General features: G+C 39.9%; 2 protein-coding genes across 2 annotated transcripts; both read right to left on the reverse strand.

Annotated features, from left to right (window-relative positions):
• LOC140334852 (serine protease 33-like) lies at window positions 1-12,783 on the reverse strand. The gene is made up of 5 exons (XM_072417118.1): window positions 12,700-12,783; window positions 6,492-6,687; window positions 3,590-3,858; window positions 2,633-2,802; window positions 1-1,179 (listed from the first exon to the last, which is right to left on the reverse strand). The coding sequence occupies exons 1-5, from the start codon at window positions 12,734-12,736 to the stop codon at window positions 868-870; spliced, it is 984 nt and encodes a 327-aa protein (XP_072273219.1). The 5' UTR covers window positions 12,737-12,783; the 3' UTR covers window positions 1-867.
• Window positions 12,784-13,410: 627 nt separating this feature from the next.
• Window positions 13,411-22,906, reverse strand: LOC140334863 (serine protease 27-like). Its single transcript, XM_072417131.1, has 3 exons — window positions 22,570-22,906; window positions 16,362-16,557; window positions 13,411-13,728 (listed from the first exon to the last, which is right to left on the reverse strand). Exons 1-3 carry the CDS (start codon window positions 22,604-22,606, stop codon window positions 13,440-13,442), a joined length of 522 nt encoding a protein of 173 aa, XP_072273232.1. The 5' UTR covers window positions 22,607-22,906; the 3' UTR covers window positions 13,411-13,439.
• Window positions 22,907-23,515: the final 609 nt, after the last annotated feature.

The raw sequence follows: 23,515 nt of genomic DNA on the forward strand, positions 1-23,515 counted from the left end.
TGATAGACAACAAAGCCATTTATTATAATCAGTATGCATGGCGAGATAGTGGTCAAACTCAACAAAAAACTTTGAGCAAGTTTAATTTTTTCTGCAATTTCAAGCTTTGTAAGTCCTTTGCTTAATTTCAAGGTTATCTAGACATTGCTTGTATTGTGGAACTGAATATCACTAATACAGCTGTGCAAACAGAGCCAGCCAACAAACTACGATGGCATTACATTGTTTTTAGTTTCATGATTTCTGTTTTGTTGTGAAATATTTTTCTATATTTGCATAGTTAGATAAAATGCACACACATTCATCCAGTTCAATCACCAGAACCGGCTCCCAAGGAAGACTATTTCACATTTTCACAGAAGAACCCTTTCCGTATTTATAGAATATATATCTTTTCCTCTTGCAACGCCCTTGTGCCTTATGCAGACCTGCAGTTTTGGGCTTTATAAAACTAAAGAAATCCATAAAAATCTAGTTGACTTTTTGTTCCGTTTTTGGGGATCAGTGTAGCAGGACAGCACTGGTTTCCATTAGATAGACTTGTATTTTGACTCTTCAATCTGTGGCAGATTGCTTGGTGTTGTCAGTCTGTGGCCATGCTTACTAGTAAGGACATATATACCTATATAAGTATTGCTTGTTCATCTTCCAATCGGCAGAATGGAGATAGCACCATGTCTAAGCTGCTTAAAATTCAGATATAACTCTAGGGAACAGTATGTGTAACAGAATGTGTTGCCCTGTATGAGGGCAAAGGCTTGTTTCGAATGCTATTGATGAATCAGTTCCAATATTCTTTTTTTCATTTGAAGTTAGTTTGCATGATTTGTGAGTTGGTTGTAGAACAGACAAGATGAGAGTAATAGGTTATAGAAGCGATAACAGAAGGGCAGCTATAACCAAGATGGCCCAGTGTAGGTGTGACTGATAAACACTTCCCCCATCTCCATTATCATCTGGGTTAATGAAGTCTCCTCCACAGTTCAGTGTCGGGGGAGGTATATCCGGCACGTTATTGAATGATACTTGCAGGTATTTGCTTATCCAATCTTGGTAGGCTGTAACTAGTGTATATACCCCAGGGCGGTTGCGGGCTGCACAGTCTTCTCCCCAGCTTACAATTCCAACTTGGTACCAGACGCCTTGAACTTTACATACCAATGGTCCACCTGAGTCACCCTGGAAAACATTGATATCATCAACTATCAGTCTAGGTCAAGCATAGTGGAATAAAATTAAACATTGGGATGAACTGAGTGGAATACATCTTCAAAGGGTTGCATGTTGTCTGTATAATTCCAGAAAGAGTTTTTAGAACATTGCAACTCATGCTATTCGTATACCAGAGAAAGGAAAAGCTTTCATGGGGAATTTAGCTGCAGAATTTTATACAAATACTATATCAGCTTGAGAAAATATTGGGCTTCTCTGCAATTAAATTCCTGAACAAGAAGACAGCAATGATGTGGTTAAAGGGCCATATGTGACCCAGAGGACACCGGTTCGGCATGCTTGGACTAGGTGTTCTGCGTATGCCTGGAAATTTTGTAAGAGCATTGAACAGACCAAATACAATGACTGATGTAACAATAAACCGCATAAAGTTTTCTTAAAAAAGCCTAAATTTCTAGTCCCACATAGTGTAAAGAAGAGTTTAAATGTTATTTGGTTTCAAGTCTGTGAACCTCGTGGGCAAATGTTTTCTTGGGTTGGATTCCCAATATGGCTGTGCATTGCATTTCTGAAAACACAGCGCACAGCCATCTACTTTGGATTGCGTTCCATTGGGGAAGCCCAATTACTGTATTTGAAAGCACTGCCCAGTGCTTCACAACCCAAAAAAAAGCAATAAATGTGAGGCTTATGAGAGCAAAGCACACAGTAATACATTGCTGTGAGTTGTGCCACAGTATGCTGGTAAAGTCTACCTGAAATGGCATTACAATTGAATGGCCACCCAGCGCACCAGGCCATGAGATATGCATTGCTGTGCTGCTATGTTTATGCTATAATGTGTGGTTACAAAGGAAAACATGTGTTATGTCAATGTACATGAATGCAATGAATAGGATCTTACTTTCTTTTCCTGGGACTGGAAATTTCTCCTCCCAGTCAACACTGGCAGACCAAAAACAACTAAATGTTAACTTAAAATTCCACAAGATGGAAAACAATGCCAACATGGTCACCAATTGGAGTGAGATCTGCAGTAGTAGAGGATTGTGGAATCATTATTACCCACAGACAAAGGAACTTTCTAGCCATGGTCCATCATTCTTGTATATTATTCAGATTGTTCTTGTGGAATGTTAGGTTGCTTTGATAAATTTCTGCTTTGTATGATATATAAATTACAATCTCTTATAGGCGTTGGTCTGTAATTATGGGTAAAGAGCTCCATATGTTGATTATTGAACAACAAATATACAATTTTTACCAATTTCTGTAAGCTAGTTGTTGTTTTACCAAGTTTTAGATGGTGTTTTGTATGCATAGTTCCTTAAAGCATTAAACAACATTGACCCACAATACCCCACCACCATAGGGTTGATCATTGTAAATTATTTCTACTAATAAATTGGTGAGGGTCCTACAAACTCCTTCAAGATGAACCTCTAATAATGTCTCTCACCTGGCACGCATCCTTCAGCCCATTTCTGTAGCCTGAACATATCTTATCGTCTTGAATAATAACTGTATTGTTGTCTACATTGCTGTTAAGGTGATACATCGTATCGCAAGTTTTGTGATCGATGAGTGGAGTCATCACTTTCTGGAGGATCCCGTCCAAAGGTGAATCCCCTAGTGTAAATAGACAACCAGAAAATCATAATTCTGAATGACACATGCACTAAAGATTGAACAGACTGAGGGGTGGGGGGTATGGATATAGGGGAAAAGAGGTAGGGGCAGGCAATGGGAGGTCTCTACATTATGTAGTCAGTGAAGACCTAAAGAAGGATCCCTCTTCTGGGCTTACAGAAATAGAGGAACTTAGGACTGGAACATCACATTGGCATGACATTGGTTGAGGAAAGTAGCAATTATTAATATTATCATTACACAGTATTTTTATAGTACCGACATAGTATGCAGCGCTTTACGAAGTCCATAGTCATGTCACTAGCTGTCCCTCAGTCACATGTCTTTAATATAGTCTAACCTCAATTTTAGGAGGAAGCTAATTAACCTAACTGCATGTTTTTGTTTTTTTGGAATGAGGGAGGAAACCGGAGTACCCGGAGGAAACCCATGCAAACATGGGCAGAACCTACAAATTTCGTGTAGATAGTGTTGAGATTCGCAGCTGGGACCTAGTTCTGCAAAGGCCAGAGAGCTAACCTCTGAGCCACTGTGCAATTAGCTGTTTTTTAATTATTTTTATTTTTTTTATTTTTTATATTTTTACAAGATTTCAATTTTTTCAGTTGTAACATTTTCGTTCTCAAGTTTTCAATGTTTTGCTCCTCTAGGATGCCTCCATCTAAATTCTTCATATCATTTTCATGAATTGCCATTGACTATCAGCAGGAAAATACAGTTGACCTAATATTGTTTCCAAAGAAGTGTTACGATTTCCTGAACCTACCTTGGTAGGATGTTGTCCCCCAGCCAGTCACCCAGCACTCCATGCCACAGGGAAAGGTAGTGGAAGAAGATGGCAGACAGATGGGCCTGATGTATTCACTATAAGTGACAGGACTGGCCAGCTTAACCAAGGCAATGTCCCCAAGGTCTCCAGTGTGGTTATATTGAATATTAACAAAGAAATTATCTATGTTGACTGGTGTGTTGGAACTATCCATAGACAGTTTGTTGGTGCCTAGATACACAGTATAAAGCTGCGCTTCGACCGGCCTGTGGGGAGACAAGAAAAGATCAATAGGATGCAATCTGCTGGTCAACCTATTACAAATCAATTGACAATGTTTAGATTAATGGACTTCCTAAATCATTACAAATCCTAACCCCATACATTACACTTATACGTAAGATGTTTTAATACATCCCTGAAAAAGATTCATTTTGTAAAATATAAATCTACCCTTTCTTTCCCTAAGCTGTAAGAATTGATTTTAGAGCCCCAGACACGTGCGAGTATTGAATATTGTGAGTACTCTTGCTGTGTCTGCATTTCGGGCCTGATTTATTAAAGCTCTCCAAGGCTGGAGAGGATACACTTTTATCAGTGAAGCTGGGTGATCCAGAAAACCTGGAAATGGATTGAAAACATTTGCTAGCAAATTACTTTTAAGAAATCCATTCCAGGTTTGTTGCATCACCCAGCTTCACTGGTGAAAATGTATCTTCTCCAGCCTTGGACAGCTTTGATAAATTGGGCTCTTCTTCCGCCTGTATTTCTCCAGTGTTAGGTGTCATATAGGAAAATTGCTTTATAATGCAAAGCAGTCATGTCATGATACCAGATCACAAACTTGTAGAAGCAGGTAGGCCCTGGAGACATTTAGCTACAGCACGCTTTCCACTATCTCCAGATAATGGGCCCCATGGATTGGACAGATAGACCATTGACTTTTGTTGATGGTGAGTGGTTTATAAAGGGTGTATAGAGGTCTCAGTTGGGCCAACAGATGAGATCTTGGTTTCCTCGCCCTGGCTCTGTTTTAGATTATGTCATCTTTTAGAAACTTGCAAAGGAAGACAGTTGGAGATCTCCACTGCTGGATCTGTTTACAATAATGAACGGCCAGTGACGTTTCTGAGGGTCCATAATACTAACCAATGTCTATGGGGCTCCTTAATGTAAATGACTCTTTTGTAAAAGGGGACTCTGATGAAAAGGGCTCCCCTCCTGTAAATGTGGACCTCTGGGACCTCTGATGTGAAAAGGGGAAGCTCTGATGTAAGTTTGTAGCCTGATGTAAAGGAGGATTCTGATGTCCAGGTGTAACGCGAGGACTCTGATTCAAAGGGGGTTCTCTGATGTGAAAGGTGGGCTCTGATGCAGGGAGATATTCCTTGTGAAGGGGATCTCATAATCTTGAAGGAACTGTATGTCAGGGACGTGTCAACAATTAGCAATGGCACTCATAGATCTGTAGCTAGAAGACCATCAATGGTGGTTCAGAGTTTCCATAGCAGGCTGGGTCTTCTATGATTGTAGGCTGTAATTATATTACTATCAATGACCTGTCATTCATAATGTAGGTACCACTTAGCAGGGTGAAACCAATTTGGTTATACCATATATATTTATTAACACAAAGAAATCAATTATTTTTTAGTTATAATTAAAAAATAAATTATAATTTAGTTCCATCTTCAATTTTTCCATTTTATTGTTTTTTCTTTAATAAAAATAACAATGACTTAAAGAAGAAACCTAAATATAAACCAAGCATAGCATTCCTTTATTTTTGATAATAGATTCCCTTTGACATGAAATGAAAACGTAGCTTCTATCCAATAAAACTTTGTACCATTAAACTGTCTTCTCTCCCCCTTCAGGCGACACAGTCAGCCTGCGAGGTGGGCAGATCCCGCGTCTATTGTCCAAATAACATTTAATTTATTCCTTTCCTCTGCCAAGAGCACATCTTTGGATTATGATTTAAAGATGCAAATCGACCAAGGGGTTTTGGAGAACAATAGGAAAAATTATTCAATGCATTTGGCGGTATTGTTGGCACCTCCTCGAAATCCCTGAAAGGCATCTTACACCCATCTATTGCTCCATGAGAAGATAGTTTCATATTGAGCATTATCCTGTTATATAAAGGATGAGTGAAACTTGGATTTTTTTCATTCTTTTTAATTCTAATTCTGCAATATTTGGGGATTAATCATTATAGGAACCATTACAGGTTGATAGGAAAGGTGGTTTTGGTGCTTTTTAATAGTAGAATGGTCTTCAGAAGGTTAAGGAAGTCTATTTTACTATCTTGAACCTGCTTTAGGTCTAACCCCATTAGTAACCCTAACCGTGGTGGTAACCTCAGTGTTATTGCTAAAGGGTATGTCAAGCCAAAACATTTGCAGAAGAGTAAGAACTCCTCTCTTTGATGCCAATAGAGAATTCCCTAGCATTCTGTTGATAAATGTTGTCATGGCACAACTACGTAGGGGAGTTCTCTTGGAGGCCTTAAACCTTCCCTACCTACCTTCTATATTTATTATTTGTCGATAAGCAAAGCCAACCAGAAGGAACCAGACGTGGTTTATTACCAAAGGTGTACAGGGATTGGATGTGATTGATTGATCAATAAAACCATTTTAACACGGGAATGTCTCTTTCTCTCTCTTTCATATCTCACCTTTTCTCCCACCATGCCAGACATTCAGTAAGCATATAGAATGTCTCTATTAGAAGAACCATCCACAAATCTGTGTATGAAGACCCCCATGACAGTATTGTCAGGTCAAACAAATTTAGTTCAATCATTGCCCATAGACAGCAGTGGTAGCCTACGTATTTATTTGCTGATGAATGTACATAAATAATGTAGGCGAGGGAACGAAGACATACTCACCCATCGAAGCAATGAGCCGCGGTCAGCACCCATTGTGGTGCAATCAGGGAGCCCCCACAGACATGTATATTAGCATAGGCCAGACTGACTTGCCACGGCCACTCCCCTTCCAAAGCATTTGTTCCTCCGACTATGCGTCCAGAGCCCACAGGAGAGCCACAGACTGAAAAGTTTTCCGTGGAGAGAACCTGGCAGACTGAATGGACACAACAAAAGGGGGTGAACTGCTTATCCATTCATAATTAAACAAGAAAATAAAACAACAAAACATGGTATGGGTCAACGGCATAAAAAATTAAGAACCCCAGCACCAAAACAAATATACCTGCCTTGAGCACCACCCCCCAGTCCATGGCCATGCATGTCTGTATTTCATGTTTGTATTTTTTGGGTTTGTTATGCACTTTTCTTTTGCTTTTTGGATGAATGTATTTCTGTAAATAGAAACTAAAGTTCTTCTGGCAGTTAACTTGACGTATGTATATATATATAGCTAGTACAAGAACATAAATCAGCATTGATATCAGGTTGCTGTAACCCTCTAAATAGCAGGGCTTAGTAATGAAGAGGCAGAAGCAGAATTCTGAGCTAATCATGACCCTACTGTATTGTGCTCATTGCTGGCAATCTAATCGTTTGCTGAAAGGAGAAGAAAAATCACACATAATGATTCATTTTAGTTGAGATTCCACTCTGGTGTAATAAACAATAAAAACCTCTCCCAACTCCTTATTGCCTATATACTGTAACTATAATAGTCATGTGCATAGGAAAACACAATCACCCCCCTTATATAATACAATAGTGCTAAAAACAACCACATTGTATGATATGGCCATACTCTGTTCAGAGGAAGAAGTGTCAGAGAAAAACAGAATTCTGCACCTGCAGTCAGCTGATCTATGGTAGAAGGTTTTCCACATTTTTTTGAAGCTTCTCTTCTTCTTTTCATACAATAATAAAACATTCACTTTATGATGTGAAATGATTCTGGCCATCTTAGGGTCCATTAGAAAGTATACCAAGTCAAGTTAGCCATTTCAAGTACATATGTTCAAATGGGGGTTTGTTTCTAGAAGTAACAATAGTGTGGTAAGTATATTGAAGCAGGAGGGAAACTTTGGTTCCACCAACAGTCTTGAATAAGGTTGATGACCAATAGGGATGGGCGAGCGAAATTTTAAAATTCGTTCTCGCGGCGAATTGGGTCATTTTCGCTTACCGAACATGTTAGCGAGAAAGGGCTGTGTAAATTCGGACGTCAAGATTAAATTTTTTGGCACCTGCAAGAGCAATCACGGGAGCGGAGCTGACAGCTTGCCCTTATTTAGTTGAGGCTTGCCTTCATTTAACTTCTAGTGCCCAGGGATCGCTCTCAGGAGGATTGCATTGCAGCCACGATACTCCTCCTGTAATGATTTCCTCGATCTTCCCATGGGTCCGCGAAATCAGTTCACTGAAATTTTGCAAACCCATCGGAAGTTCGAGGAAATTTTCCCGAGAATGTCAGAGGCAATCCCACTCATCTCTAGTGTCCAAGCAGTTTCGCCTAAAGTGGATCTGACACCTAAAAGGTCTCCCCTCAGTGTTGAAACAAAAACAAAAAGGCGGTTCAAGAGGTTTGAAAATTAGAAGATGAAAATTCTTGCCCTACCCTGGCTTTCACCATTCACCCCCATCCTTCCAGAAATATGAAACCTGGTGCACTAAGTTGGAGCCTCTTCTTTCTAGCTTGTTGGCATTCAGCAATATGGGCTCCAGGGTGTGGTGGATCCCCACAGGAACAGAGAATCTGGGCCCTTTTCTTTGTACCCCCACCTTGCACTCCTTTGCTGTCAGCAGCAGCATCTCTACCCAGGACCTATCCACTGGTCAATGCCTCCTCTGAATCATGTGACTCCCTGAGAGCTGCCCTATTTTTAGAATATTCTGCAGATGCACTCCATCTGCTGGCAGAAGAGTGTACACCACCTGAGCTGTGCCAGCACTCCCTCTGGTGGTGGGTTCTGTTACCTGCTAGTCACATGACTTACCCGATATAATGTTGCCTGAATAAGGATTTCTTTTAGGCTCTGCTTCCAGGTTCCTGCCTGCATTCCCTGATCCTAATTCCGACCCTTTGGTATACTGGCACTGGCTTTGCTTGACTATTCCCGATTGCTGCCTGCCCTGACCTTTTGCTCTTGTACTACACTTTGGATCTAACCAGTCAGCTGTTACCACAACCAGGGCACCACCTCCAGTCCATCACCAGGGCGTACTGGTGAAGCCAGAGGCTGGTGTCTCTGCGCCCCATATATGTCTTTGCCAAGTGGGCTACTGACCCAGAGGGTCCAAAATCCCTCCCGATACACAGCAAAAACTGTATTTACTAAACTTTGCCCCCTTCATTACTATTGGGGGGGGGGCACATTTCATTTGGTTGTGGTACTTCTGCTTTAACTACTGGAGAAAAATTCCCACTTGGCAGCAAAGCATGCTTGGTGACCCTTTCTGATGACTCAGTTTATTGAGTTTTTCCTCCAGTGCATTTCATCAATAAAGTGTGGTCACCAACTCACCCCCATGCCTTGGATCATGAGGAACAGTGGCACCTCTATGAGATCCTGCCTCTGTTCTCTTTTTCAGTATGCTGGTGGCAAGGGATAATCCTGATTGGCTCGGAGAAGCTTCCTATACCCCCAATCATAGAACTAAATGTGAGCCTGGCATCAAGACACAACCAGGTGTGACGTATTAATGTATAACTTTAATTGGCATATCATCGGGTGTAATAGCATTTTTATAACTTCATGGTAGTTTAATTAGAAATAATAAATCAAGGTCCTGACATGACTTTATTGCTTGAATCATGGTCACAAATTATTGACGCAGATATTTCACCATCTGGGAGTGATCTGTCATACAATTAGAATAAAAGGTTAATGGGTAACTTACTCCCTTCCTGCCATTATTTCATTTTTGTTTACACATCATACCAATTATTCAGCTGAATATTTCAAACAAAATGTGGTCATATAATGGCTGATGTATTAAAAGCAGTCAAAATCAGATGAATCCATACCAGGGGTAAATGAATAACTGCCCCAATCTATTGCACCTGGTCATACGCTAATCCAGTCTTTCCTGACCATTTTACTATTGGGCAACCCTTGGTATAATTTTTGGTCTTAGGGAACCCCTTCCTTAATTACTTTATCCAAAGCACACAAATTATGAGTGTGGTCAGTGGGAAGAATTCCTATTACATTGCTGGTCAGGGGGAATAACGTCACCCTTACAGGGAGACAAAAAGATCATTGGTGTCAGTTATACTGACCTGAGAGGAACAAACTACTAGAAACCTCTGGAGGAGCCCTGGTTGGGAATCAGTGCATGAAACAAGTTAACACCATGCACCCACCAACCAACAGAGACAACATTGGGCTGGGAACAATCCCTAACAACATCTAACCAATGGGAATGCCCCAGTGTTTATTGGGGTTGTTAGAATAAAAGAATTCTTATTAGACGGTGTTTGTAAAAAAAAATGCATGGCGATCCAACAAAGAGCAGAGTCATCAATTATCTAAGCCTATTGCACAGTATTTATATAACACCAACATATAACGCAGCACTGTACAAAGTCTATAGTCATGTGACTAGGTGTCCCTCAAAGGGGCTCACAATCTAATGTCCCTACCATAGTCATATGTCTATACTACAGTCTAAGGTCAATTATGGGAGGAAGCCAATTACCTAACTTGAAATCTGGGAGGAAACCAGAGTACCCAGAGGAAACCCACACAAACACCGGGAGAACCTGCAAACTCCATGTAGATAGAGGCCCGGCTGGGATTTGAGCCTGGGACCTAGAGCTAGGCCAGAGTGCTAACCACTGAGCCACCGTGCTGCTCATATCCTATTGATATCTATATTCTAGTGATTAAATATTAGGAATTCTCTTGTTTTAGGATTTTTTTTCATTTATTATTTAATCTATCGTGTATGTATAGACAGCAATCTTAGAATCCTCCATTAAAAATAAACAAGACATTCTCACGAGCAGCCACAAGATGTCACATTGAACCTTTCCCATCACGTCACCAAATCTAGCGCTTGAGTAAGAGCTTGGTGTTGGGCTTCTATGGGGATCATTAGAAGGAAAAATGTTCCCCTTTATTGGTGTTCAGTGGCTCTGGAACTTTTATAGACCCTTAGATCAATGGTAATAGAAATTCCCGAATTACAGCTACCAAAATCACTGCCCACGTTACCTGAATCTATACTTTTTCCTGTTACAATGCAAAAATTAGAAACCTTTTAGTGCTACATGCCTTAAAAGATGAAAGTGCTACTGAATCTCAACCAAAGATTTTCAAGTTTTTTAAGTTAGAATTTTTTTTTTAGGTGTTTATTGGTAGCCAATGAAAGAGAAAGCAGAAAGAAGAATCTAAACTGTTTTTGTTTTCAACAAAACACTCCGGAGAAAAAATCTTTAAAGACAAATTTTCCTCCGAGATTTCTTCTCACTTCCTGTTGTGTGTAAAGTGCAGGAAGTGAGCAAAGTCTACCCAATGGCACACAGGAAAAGAAAAAAAAACACACTAAGGTTTTAACAATCATTCCTCAATCTATACAAAACAGAAATAAAAAAACGTTAGATACACATAAGAACAAACGTGTAGCTATGTAAATATGGACAGAACGATTGTTTGGTGAGGAGACTGTTCATGGAAAATACAATAGATTTATTCTTCGGACTTTGATACATTTTTCTCTCGGGTTCTGTGTATTCTAAATAATATAAAAATACCTCCATGTGTAATCCCCCATGAGAATAACAAAGTAACAGATATGATAACCTTGTATAATAATGAATATAAATGGCCTATATAGTGAACTAGTTGCAAAGTTGCTCTTGGTAAAGTCTTTTCAAAACCCAAGGGGGGGGGAGGGCATTTTATCCATAAATCTGACATTCACCAAACTCTCACTGGTAGAGAATATTATGGTGTCCAAACAGTAACAATGAAAATCAAACAATAAAAAATATAATAATAAATAAATAATTATAATAAAATATTATAAGAAGAAAATCGGATGGGATACAATTGCTAAAATTAGGGGCAATATCAGTGTCTCATATTAATTTCACATGTCATTATTCATGTTACATAGCACAGGTGGTAAGTGTATCAAAAAAGTAAAGGTGGAGCACTAAAGGCCTGACACGTTTCGCCCAGTTGGGCTTCTTCAGAGGGAGATGAGACGTATAGATTGTTGCACTATCGTTCTGTAAAGCAATACCCCAGGTATTTTTTTTATGTCAAATACCATCTTGTAGGTAAGATCTCAAGTGCATCTGAAGTGGCACCCTTAAGTTCTTGATGCCCTGTGGATTAAACAGATGTTTAGAGCTATGACTACCCAGGGCCTCAGCAGTCCAAGGTATTAGGACCCTTGAAACTGCTTTCGGAGTCAGTGATATGAGGTTAGGACTCAAACATGCAACATCTATACATCTCACCTTCCTCTGAAGAAGCTCAACTGAGCGAAATGCGTAAGGACTGAGATGCTGTCCCATGAATGTACCTTTGCCTATTAAGCCCCTGCTAAACTTCTGAACCTCTTGGTCAGTCCAGCTTTCTGGTAGAGAATTAATCACTGCTATTGACAAAACATGGACCTGGAAGGTTCACCACCAAAATGTTATGCCTAGACAAACTTTAGTGGGAGAGGGGTTGAAGACTCTTTGGGTTTTGCTCTTCCAATAAACATCCTTCAATAAGTTTTTTTGTATTGGGGTATTATTAATATTACTAAACAGTATTTATATAGCACCAACATATTACGCAGCGCTATGTCCATAGTCATGTGACTAGCTGTCCCTCAAAGGAGCTCACAATCTAAAGTCACTTCCATAGTCATATGTCATTAATACAGTCTAAGGTCAATTTTAGGGAAAGCCAAATAACCTGTTTTTGTAAAGTTCTGAAGTATTGGATTGTACTAGAAAGTTCTAAAGTTATTCTATCAATATGACATCCAGGAAGAAGGGGAGGTAGGGGGTAAGTGAGGAGCTTCTTCTATTTTCGATCTCATCCAACTCCAGAAAAAACATAATTTTAGACTTACCTTAAACCTTATTAGCTTCTGTAGTCAACCCATCGCCCAAGGCTTCCACCAGCCAGGACCCATCCACCATTTATGAAGATGACAAACTCACCTGCGGTCATTATGGTCAGCAGAGCGAGGACCCCCATTGGTGTAGAGCTGAGGGTAATAAGCCGAGGTGTCTTTGGGAAGGACAGCTTTCGGAGGTCTCTACATTATGTAGTCAGTGAAGACCTAAAGAAGGATCCCTCTTCTGGGCTTACAGAAATAGAGGAACTTAGGACTGGAACATCACATTGGCATGACATTGGTTGAGGAAAGTAGCAATTATTAATATTATCATTACACAGTATTTTTATAGTACCGACATAGTATGCAGCGCTTTACAAAGTCCATAGTCATGTCACTAGCTGTCCCTCAGTCACATGTCTTTAATATAGTCTAACCTCAATTTTAGGAGGAAGCTAATTAACCTAACTGCATGTTTTTGTTTTTTTGGAATGAGGGAGGAAACCGGAGTACCCGGAGGAAACCCATGCAAACATGGGCAGAACCTACAAATTTCGTGTAGATAGTGTTGAGATTCGCAGCTGGGACCTAGTTCTGCAAAGGCCAGAGAGCTAACCTCTGAGCCACTGTGCAATTAGCTGTTTTTTTATTATTTTAAATCCTTTTTTTTTAAATTTTTTTACAAGATTTCAATTTTTTCAGTTGTAACATTTTCGTTTTCAAGTCTTCAATGTTTTGCTCCTCTAGGATGCCTCCATCTAAATTCTTCATATCATTTTCATGAATTGCCATTGACTATCAGCAGGAAAATACAGTTGACCTAATATTGTTTCCAAAGAAGTGTTACGATTTCCTGAACCTACCTTGGTAGGATGTTGTCCCCCAGCCAGTCACCCAGCACTCCATGCCACAGGGAAAGGTAGTGGAAGAAGATGGCAGACAGATGGGCCTGATGTATTCACTATAAGTGACAGGACTGGCCAGCTTAACCAAGGCAATGTCCCCAAGGTCTCCAGTGTGGTTATATTGAATATTAACAAAGAAATTATCTATGTTGACTGGTGTGTTGGAACTATCCATAGACAGTTTGTTGGTGCCTAGATACACAGTATAAAGCTGCGCTTCGACCGGCCTGTGGGGAGACAAGAAAAGATCAATAGGATGCAATCTGCTGGTCAACCTATTACAAATCAATTGACAATGTTTAGATTAATGGACTTCCTAAATCATTACAAATCCTAACCCCATACATTACACTTATACGTAAGATGTTTTAATACATCCCTGAAAAAGATTCATTTTGTAAAATATAAATCTACCCTTTCTTTCCCTAAGCTGTAAGAATTGATTTTAGAGCCCCAGACACGTGCGAGTATTGAATATTGTGAGTACTCTTGCTGTGTCTGCATTTCGGGCCTGATTTATTAAAGTTCTCCAAGGCTGGAGAGGATACACTTTTATCAGTGAAGCTGGGTGATCCAGAAAACCTGGAAATGTATTGAAAACATTTGCTAGCAAATTACTTTTAAGAAATCCATTCCAGGTTTGTTGCATCACCCAGCTTCACTGGTGAAAATGTATGTTCTCCAGCCTTGGACAGCTTTGATAAATTGGGCTCTTCTTCCGCCTGTATTTCTCCAGTGTTAGGTGTCATATAGGAAAATTGCTTTATAATGCAAAGCAGTCATGTCATGATACCAGATCACAAACTTGTAGAAGCAGGTAGGCCCTGGAGACATTTAGCTACAGCACACTTTCCACTATCTCCAGATAATGGGCCCCATGGATTGGACAGATAGACCATTGACTTTTGTTGATGGTGAGTGGTTTATAAAGGGTGTATAGAGGTCTCAGTTGGGCCAACAGATGAGATCTTGGTTTCCTCGCCCTGGCTCTGTTTTAGATTATGTCATCTTTTAGAAACTTGCAAAGGAAGACAGTTGGAGATCTCCACTGCTGGATCTGTTTACAATAATGAACGGCCAGTGACGTTTCTGAGGGTCCATAATACTAACCAATGTCTATGGGGCTCCTTAATGTAAATGACTCTTTTGTAAAAGGGGACTCTGATGAAAAGGGCTCCCCTCCTGTAAATGTGGACCTCTGGGACCTCTGATGTGAAAAGGGGAAGCTCTGATGTAAGTTTGTAGCCTGATGTAAAGGAGGATTCTGATGTCCAGGTGTAACGCGAGGACTCTGATTCAAAGGGGGTTCTCTGATGTGAAAGGTGGGCTCTGATGCAGGGAGATATTCCTTGTGAAGGGGATCTCATAATCTTGAAGGAACTGTATGTCAGGGACGTGTCAACAATTAGCAATGGCACTCATAGATCTGTAGCTAGAAGACCATCAATGGTGGTTCAGAGTTTCCATAGCAGGCTGGGTCTTCTATGATTGTAGGCTGTAATTATATTACTATCAATGACCTGTCATTCATAATGTAGGTACCACTTAGCAGGGTGAAACCAATTTGGTTATACCATATATATTTATTAACACAAAGAAATCAATTATTTTTTAGTTATAATTAAAAAATAAATTATAATTTAGTTCCATCTTCAATTTTTCCATTTTATTGTTTTTTCTTTAATAAAAATAACAATGACTTAAAGAAGAAACCTAAATATAAACCAAGCATAGCATTCCTTTATTTTTGATAATAGATTCCCTTTGACATGAAATGAAAACGTAGCTTCTATCCAATAAAACTTTGTACCATTAAACTGTCTTCTCTCCCCCTTCAGGCGACACAGTCAGCCTGCGAGGTGGGCAGATCCCGCGTCTATTGTCCAAATAACATTTAATTTATTCCTTTCCTCTGCCAAGAGCACATCTTTGGATTATGATTTAAAGATGCAAATCGACCAAGGGGTTTTGGAGAACAATAGGAAAAATTATTCAATGCATTTGGCGGTATTGTTGGCACCTCCTCGAAATCCCTGAAAGGCATCTTACACCCATCTATTGCTCCATGAGAAGATAGTTTCATATTGAGCATTATCCTGTTATATAAAGGATGAGTGAAACTTGGATTTTTTTCATTCTTTTTAATTCTAATTCTGCAATATTTGGGGATTAATCATTATAGGAACCATTACAGGTTGATAGGAAAGGTGGTTTTGGTGCTTTTTAATAGTAGAATGGTCTTCAGAAGGTTAAGGAAGTCTATTTTACTATCTTGAACCTGCTTTAGGTCTAACCCCATTAGTAACCCTAACCGTGGTGGTAACCTCAGTGTTATTGCTAAAGGGTATGTCAAGCCAAAACATTTGCAGAAGAGTAAGAACTCCTCTCTTTGATGCCAATAGAGAATTCCCTAGCATTCTGTTGATAAATGTTGTCATGGCACAACTACGTAGGGGAGTTCTCTTGGAGGCCTTAAACCTTCCCTACCTACCTTCTATATTTATTATTTGTCGATAAGCAAAGCCAACCAGAAGGAACCAGACGTGGTTTATTACCAAAGGTGTACAGGGATTGGATGTGATTGATTGATCAATAAAACCATTTTAACACGGGAATGTCTCTTTCTCTCTCTTTCATATCTCACCTTTTCTCCCACCATGCCAGACATTCAGTAAGCATATAGAATGTCTCTATTAGAAGAACCATCCACAAATCTGTGTATGAAGACCCCCATGACAGTATTGTCAGGTCAAACAAATTTAGTTCAATCATTGCCCATAGACAGCAGTGGTAGCCTACGTATTTATTTGCTGATGAATGTACATAAATAATGTAGGCGAGGGAACGAAGACATACTCACCCATCGAAGCAATGAGCCGCGGTCAGCACCCATTGTGGTGCAATCAGGGAGCCCCCACAGACATGTATATTAGCATAGGCCAGACTGACTTGCCACGGCCACTCCCCTTCCAAAGCATTTGTTCCTCCGACTATGCGTCCAGAGCCCACAGGAGAGCCACAGACTGAAAAGTTTTCCGTGGAGAGAACCTGGCAGACTGAATGGACACAACAAAAGGGGGTGAACTGCTTATCCATTCATAATTAAACAAGAAAATAAAACAACAAAACATGGTATGGGTCAACGGCATAAAAAATTAAGAACCCCAGCACCAAAACAAATATACCTGCCTTGAGCACCACCACCCAGTCCATGGCCATGCATGTCTGTATTTCATGTTTGTATTTTTTGGGTTTGTTATGCACTTTTCTTTTGCTTTTTGGATGAATGTATTTCTGTAAATAGAAACTAAAGTTCTTCTGGCAGTTAACTTGACGTATGTATATATATATAGCTAGTACAAGAACATAAATCAGCATTGATATCAGGTTGCTGTAACCCTCTAAATAGCAGGGCTTAGTAATGAAGAGGCAGAAGCAGAATTCTGAGCTAATCATGACCCTACTGTATTGTGCTCATTGCTGGCAATCTAATCGTTTGCTGAAAGGAGAAGAAAAATCACACATAATGATTCATTTTAGTTGAGATTCCACTCTGGTGTAATAAACAATAAAAACCTCTCCCAACTCCTTATTGCCTATATACTGTAACTATAATAGTCATGTGCATAGGAAAACACAATCACCCCCCTTATATAATACAATAGTGCTAAAAACAACCACATTGTATGATATGGCCATACTCTGTTCAGAGGAAGAAGTGTCAGAGAAAAACAGAATTCTGCACCTGCAGTCAGCTGATCTATGGTAGAAGGTTTTCCACATTTTTTTGAAGCTTCTCTTCTTCTTTTCATACAATAATAAAACATTCACTTTATGATGTGAAATGATTCTGGCCATCTTAGGGTCCATTAGAAAGTATACCAAGTCAAGTTAGCCATTTCAAGTACATATGTTCAAATGGGGGTTTGTTTCTAGAAGTAACAATAGTGTGGTAAGTATATTGAAGCAGGAGGGAAACTTTGGTTCCACCAACAGTCTTGAATAAGGTTGATGACCAATAGGGATGGGCGAGCGAAATTTTAAAATTCGTTCTCGCGGCGAATTGGGTCATTTTCGCTTACCGAACATGTTAGCGAGAAAGGGCTGTGTAAATTCGGACGTCAAGATTAAATTTTTTGGCACCTGCAAGAGCAATCACGGGAGCGGAGCTGACAGCTTGCCCTTATTTAGTTGAGGCTTGCCTTCATTTAACTTCTAGTGCCCAGGGATCGCTCTCAGGAGGATTGCATTGCAGCCACGATACTCCTCCTGTAATGATTTCCTCGATCTTCCCATGGGTCCGCGAAATCAGTTCACTGAAATTTTGCAAACCCATCGGAAGTTCGAGGAAATTTTCCCGAGAATGTCAGAGGCAATCCCACTCATCTCTAGTGTCCAAGCAGTTTCGCCTAAAGTGGATCTGACACCTAAAAGGTCTCCCCTCAGTGTTGAAACAAAAACAAAAAGGCGATTCAAGAGGTTTGAAAATTAGAAGATGAAAATTCTTGCCCTACCCTGGCTTTCACCATTCACCCCCATCCTTCCAGAAATATGAAACCTGGTGCACTAAGTTGGAGCCTCTTCTTTCTAGCTTGTTGGCATTCAGCAATATGGGCTCCAGGGTGTGGTGGATCCCCACAGGAACAGAGAATCTGGGCCCTTTTCTTTGTACCCCCACCTTGCACTCCTTTGCTGTCAGCAGCAGCATCTCTACCCAGGACCTATCCACTGGTCAATGCCTCCTCTGAATCATGTGACTCCCTGAGAGCTGCCCTATTTTTAGAATATTCTGCAGATGCACTCCATCTGCTGGCAGAAGAGTGTACACCACCTGAGCTGTGCCAGCACTCCCTCTGGTGGTGGGTTCTGTTACCTGCTAGTCACATGACTTACCCGATATAATGTTGCCTGAATAAGGATTTCTTTTAGGCTCTGCTTCCAGGTTCCTGCCTGCATTCCCTGATCCTAATTCCGACCCTTTGGTATACTGGCACTGGCTTTGCTTGACTATTCCCGATTGCTGCCTGCCCTGACCTTTTGCTCTTGTACTACACTTTGGATCTAACCAGTCAGCTGTTACCACAACCAGGGCACCACCTCCAGTCCATCACCAGGGCGTACTGGTGAAGCCAGAGGCTGGTGTCTCTGCGCCCCATATATGTCTTTGCCAAGTGGGCTACTGACCCAGAGGGTCCAAAATCCCTCCCGATACACAGCAAAAACTGTATTTACTAAACTTTGCCCCCTTCATTACTATTGGGGGGGGGGCACATTTCATTTGGTTGTGGTACTTCTGCTTTAACTACTGGAGAAAAATTCCCACTTGGCAGCAAAGCATGCTTGGTGACCCTTTCTGATGACTCAGTTTATTGAGTTTTTCCTCCAGTGCATTTCATCAATAAAGTGTGGTCACCAACTCACCCCCATGCCTTGGATCATGAGGAACAGTGGCACCTCTATGAGATCCTGCCTCTGTTCTCTTTTTCAGTATGCTGGTGGCAAGGGATAATCCTGATTGGCTCGGAGAAGCTTCCTATACCCCCAATCATAGAACTAAATGTGAGCCTGGCATCAAGACACAACCAGGTGTGACGTATTAATGTATAACTTTAATTGGCATATCATCGGGTGTAATAGCATTTTTATAACTTCATGGTAGTTTAATTAGAAATAATAAATCAAGGTCCTGACATGACTTTATTGCTTGAATCATGGTCACAAATTATTGACGCAGATATTTCACCATCTGGGAGTGATCTGTCATACAATTAGAATAAAAGGTTAATGGGTAACTTACTCCCTTCCTGCCATTATTTCATTTTTGTTTACACATCATACCAATTATTCAGCTGAATATTTCAAACAAAATGTGGTCATATAATGGCTGATGTATTAAAAGCAGTCAAAATCAGATGAATCCATACCAGGGGTAAATGAATAACTGCCCCAATCTATTGCACCTGGTCATACGCTAATCCAGTCTTTCCTGACCATTTTACTATTGGGCAACCCTTGGTATAATTTTTGGTCTTAGGGAACCCCTTCCTTAATTACTTTATCCAAAGCACACAAATTATGAGTGTGGTCAGTGGGAAGAATTCCTATTACATTGCTGGTCAGGGGGAATAACGTCACCCTTACAGGGAGACAAAAAGATCATTGGTGTCAGTTATACTGACCTGAGAGGAACAAACTACTAGAAACCTCTGGAGGAGCCCTGGTTGGGAATCAGTGCATGAAACAAGTTAACACCATGCACCCACCAACCAACAGAGACAACATTGGGCTGGGAACAATCCCTAACAACATCTAACCAATGGGAATGCCCCAGTGTTTATTGGGGTTGTTAGAATAAAAGAATTCTTATTAGACGGTGTTTGTAAAAAAAAATGCATGGCGATCCAACAAAGAGCAGAGTCATCAATTATCTAAGCCTATTGCACAGTATTTATATAACACCAACATATAACGCAGCACTGTACAAAGTCTATAGTCATGTGACTAGGTGTCCCTCAAAGGGGCTCACAATCTAATGTCCCTACCATAGTCATATGTCTATACTACAGTCTAAGGTCAATTATGGGAGGAAGCCAATTACCTAACTTGAAATCTGGGAGGAAACCAGAGTACCCAGAGGAAACCCACACAAACACCGGGAGAACCTGCAAACTCCATGTAGATAGAGGCCCGGCTGGGATTTGAGCCTGGGACCTAGAGCTAGGCCAGAGTGCTAACCACTGAGCCACCGTGCTGCTCATATCCTATTGATATCTATATTCTAGTGATTAAATATTAGGAATTCTCTTGTTTTAGGATTTTTTTTCATTTATTATTTAATCTATCGTGTATGTATAGACAGCAATCTTAGAATCCTCCATTAAAAATAAACAAGACATTCTCACGAGCAGCCACAAGATGTCACATTGAACCTTTCCCATCACGTCACCAAATCTAGCGCTTGAGTAAGAGCTTGGTGTTGGGCTTCTATGGGGATCATTAGAAGGAAAAATGTTCCCCTTTATTGGTGTTCAGTGGCTCTGGAACTTTTATAGACCCTTAGATCAATGGTAATAGAAATTCCCGAATTACAGCTACCAAAATCACTGCCCACGTTACCTGAATCTATACTTTTTCCTGTTACAATGCAAAAATTAGAAACCTTTTAGTGCTACATGCCTTAAAAGATGAAAGTGCTACTGAATCTCAACCAAAGATTTTCAAGTTTTTTAAGTTAGAATTTTTTTTTTAGGTGTTTATTGGTAGCCAATGAAAGAGAAAGCAGAAAGAAGAATCTAAACTGTTTTTGTTTTCAACAAAACACTCCGGAGAAAAAATCTTTAAAGACAAATTTTCCTCCGAGATTTCTTCTCACTTCCTGTTGTGTGTAAAGTGCAGGAAGTGAGCAAAGTCTACCCAATGGCACACAGGAAAAGAAAAAAAAACACACTAAGGTTTTAACAATCATTCCTCAATCTATACAAAACAGAAATAAAAAAACGTTAGATACACATAAGAACAAACGCGTAGCTATGTAAATATGGACAGAGCGATTGTTTGGTGAGGAGACTGTTCATGGAAAATACAATAGATTTATTCTTCGGACTTTGATACATTTTTCTCTCGAGTTCTGTGTATTCTAAATAATATAAAAATACCTCCATGTGTAATCCCCCATGAGAATAACAAAGTAACAGATATGATAACCTTGTATAATAATGAATATAAATGGCCTATATAGTGAACTAGTTGCAAAGTTGCTCTTGGTAAAGTCTTTTCAAAACCCAAGGGGGGGGGAGGGCATTTTATCCATAAATCTGACATTCACCAAACTCTCACTGGTAGAGAATATTATGGTGTCCAAACAGTAACAATGAAAATCAAACAATAAAAAATATAATAATAAATAAATAATTATAATAAAATATTATAAGAAGAAAATCGGATGGGATACAATTGCTAAAATTAGGGGCAATATCAGTGTCTCATATTAATTTCACATGTCATTATTCATGTTACATAGCACAGGTGGTAAGTGTATCAAAAAAGTAAAGGTGGAGCACTAAAGGCCTGACACGTTTCGCCCAGTTGGGCTTCTTCAGAGGGAGATGAGACGTATAGATTGTTGCACTATCGTTCTGTAAAGCAATACCCCAGGTATTTTTTTTATGTCAAATACCATCTTGTAGGTAAGATCTCAAGTGCATCTGAAGTGGCACCCTTAAGTTCTTGATGCCCTGTGGATTAAACAGATGTTTAGAGCTATGACTACCCAGGGCCTCAGCAGTCCAAGGTATTAGGACCCTTGAAACTGCTTTCGGAGTCAGTGATATGAGGTTAGGACTCAAACATGCAACATCTATACATCTCACCTTCCTCTGAAGAAGCTCAACTGAGCGAAATGCGTAAGGACTGAGATGCTGTCCCATGAATGTACCTTTGCCTATTAAGCCCCTGCTAAACTTCTGAACCTCTTGGTCAGTCCAGCTTTCTGGTAGAGAATTAATCACTGCTATTGACAAAACATGGACCTGGAAGGTTCACCACCAAAATGTTATGCCTAGACAAACTTTAGTGGGAGAGGGGTTGAAGACTCTTTGGGTTTTGCTCTTCCAATAAACATCCTTCAATAAGTTTTTTTGTATTGGGGTATTATTAATATTACTAAACAGTATTTATATAGCACCAACATATTACGCAGCGCTATGTCCATAGTCATGTGACTAGCTGTCCCTCAAAGGAGCTCACAATCTAAAGTCACTTCCATAGTCATATGTCATTAATACAGTCTAAGGTCAATTTTAGGGAAAGCCAAATAACCTGTTTTTGTAAAGTTCTGAAGTATTGGATTGTACTAGAAAGTTCTAAAGTTATTCTATCAATATGACATCCAGTAAGAAGGGGAGGTAGGGGGTAAGTGAGGAGCTTCTTCTATTTTCGATCTCATCCAACTCCAGAAAAAACATAATTTTAGACTTACCTTAAACCTTATTAGCTTCTGTAGTCAACCCATCGCCCAAGGCTTCCACCAGCCAGGACCCATCCACCATTTATGAAGATGACAAACTCACCTGCGGTCATTATGGTCAGCAGAGCGAGGACCCCCATTGGTGTAGAGCTGAGGGTAATAAGCCGAGGTGTCTTTGGGAAGGGCAGCTTTCTTCTTTCTAAATCTCAGTTTCTATTGAGCGCTCTCATTCCTGAGAATAATATGTTTATGATATGCAATCCTCAGGTTTCTCACCTTGTGTAGCCAGATGGAACCTTAACCCTCCATAAAGTGACAATTACCACCAGCACACAATCAACAGGAAATGAACGAACACCAAGTTTGATTTAACCCTTACAACTGAAACATTTCTTATTGCTCAGTGTTCAGTTTGTATTGTTAAACCTAGTCAAAAAAATACAGAACAAGGATAACAGGAAAGTTTTTTACAAACAAAAACTGGAAACAAAAGCAAGAATGTAACTAAACTATCAAAATCAATTCTTTTCCTTTTTATCAGCCTGTTATTGATATCCAATAGTTTTTCTGCCCTGTGTCACTCCAAGCCTCTAACAAAATGCCATACAGACTGGGAGCTCATACTGAGCAGAAAAGAGCTTTTCAGATCCTAGATACATCTCACTCTATGTAATCATTGTTAAAATAAAGTCCCTTTAGTAAACATAGGTTGATATTTCACTCTTTCTCTCAATATATCATGATCTGATTTTACTATTCTGTCCCATTACTTTTCTCAGAACACCACATATATGGTCCCTTCTAGGAAACAACCAAATGATCATTAAAGGTATAAAAAGTTTATTTAAAACAGTCATGATTCTGAGATAAAACACACAAGCTATAGATAACTATATGGCCAAACATTTGCAGACACTGGACCATGACATCTACGGGAGCTTATTGGACATTCCATGTTAAAAACATAGCAATTACTACTCAAATGAAGTCTGTCCACCCCACACACACTGTTTATGTCTATACTATCATTGACTCTTCTGGGAAGGCTT

This window comes from Pyxicephalus adspersus, chromosome 7 (assembly GCF_032062135.1).
Source record: "Pyxicephalus adspersus chromosome 7, UCB_Pads_2.0, whole genome shotgun sequence".
NCBI lineage: Eukaryota > Metazoa > Chordata > Amphibia > Anura > Pyxicephalidae > Pyxicephalus > Pyxicephalus adspersus.

Bases quoted from the DNA above. Each gene is read 5' to 3' on its own strand.
- LOC140334852 (XM_072417118.1), bottom strand. From the start codon at position 12,736: ATGGGGGTCCTCGCTCTGCTGACCATAATGACCGCAG. The intron at 2,803-3,589 runs GTAGGTTCAGGA...TATTTACACTAG, and splicing joins GGGGACAACATCCTACCAAG to GGGATTCACCTTTGGACGGG. The intron at 1,180-2,632 runs GTGAGAGACATT...AATGTTTTCCAG, and splicing joins GGCTGAAGGATGCGTGCCAG to GGTGACTCAGGTGGACCATT.
- LOC140334863 (XM_072417131.1), bottom strand. From the start codon at position 22,606: ATGGGGGTCCTCGCTCTGCTGACCATAATGACCGCAG. The intron at 16,558-22,569 runs GTGAGTTTGTCA...GTGTCCATTCAG, and splicing joins GCTGACCATAATGACCGCAG to TCTGCCAGGTTCTCTCCACG. The intron at 13,729-16,361 runs GTGAGTATGTCT...GTCTCCCCACAG, and splicing joins GCGGCTCATTGCTTCGATGG to GCCGGTCGAAGCGCAGCTTT.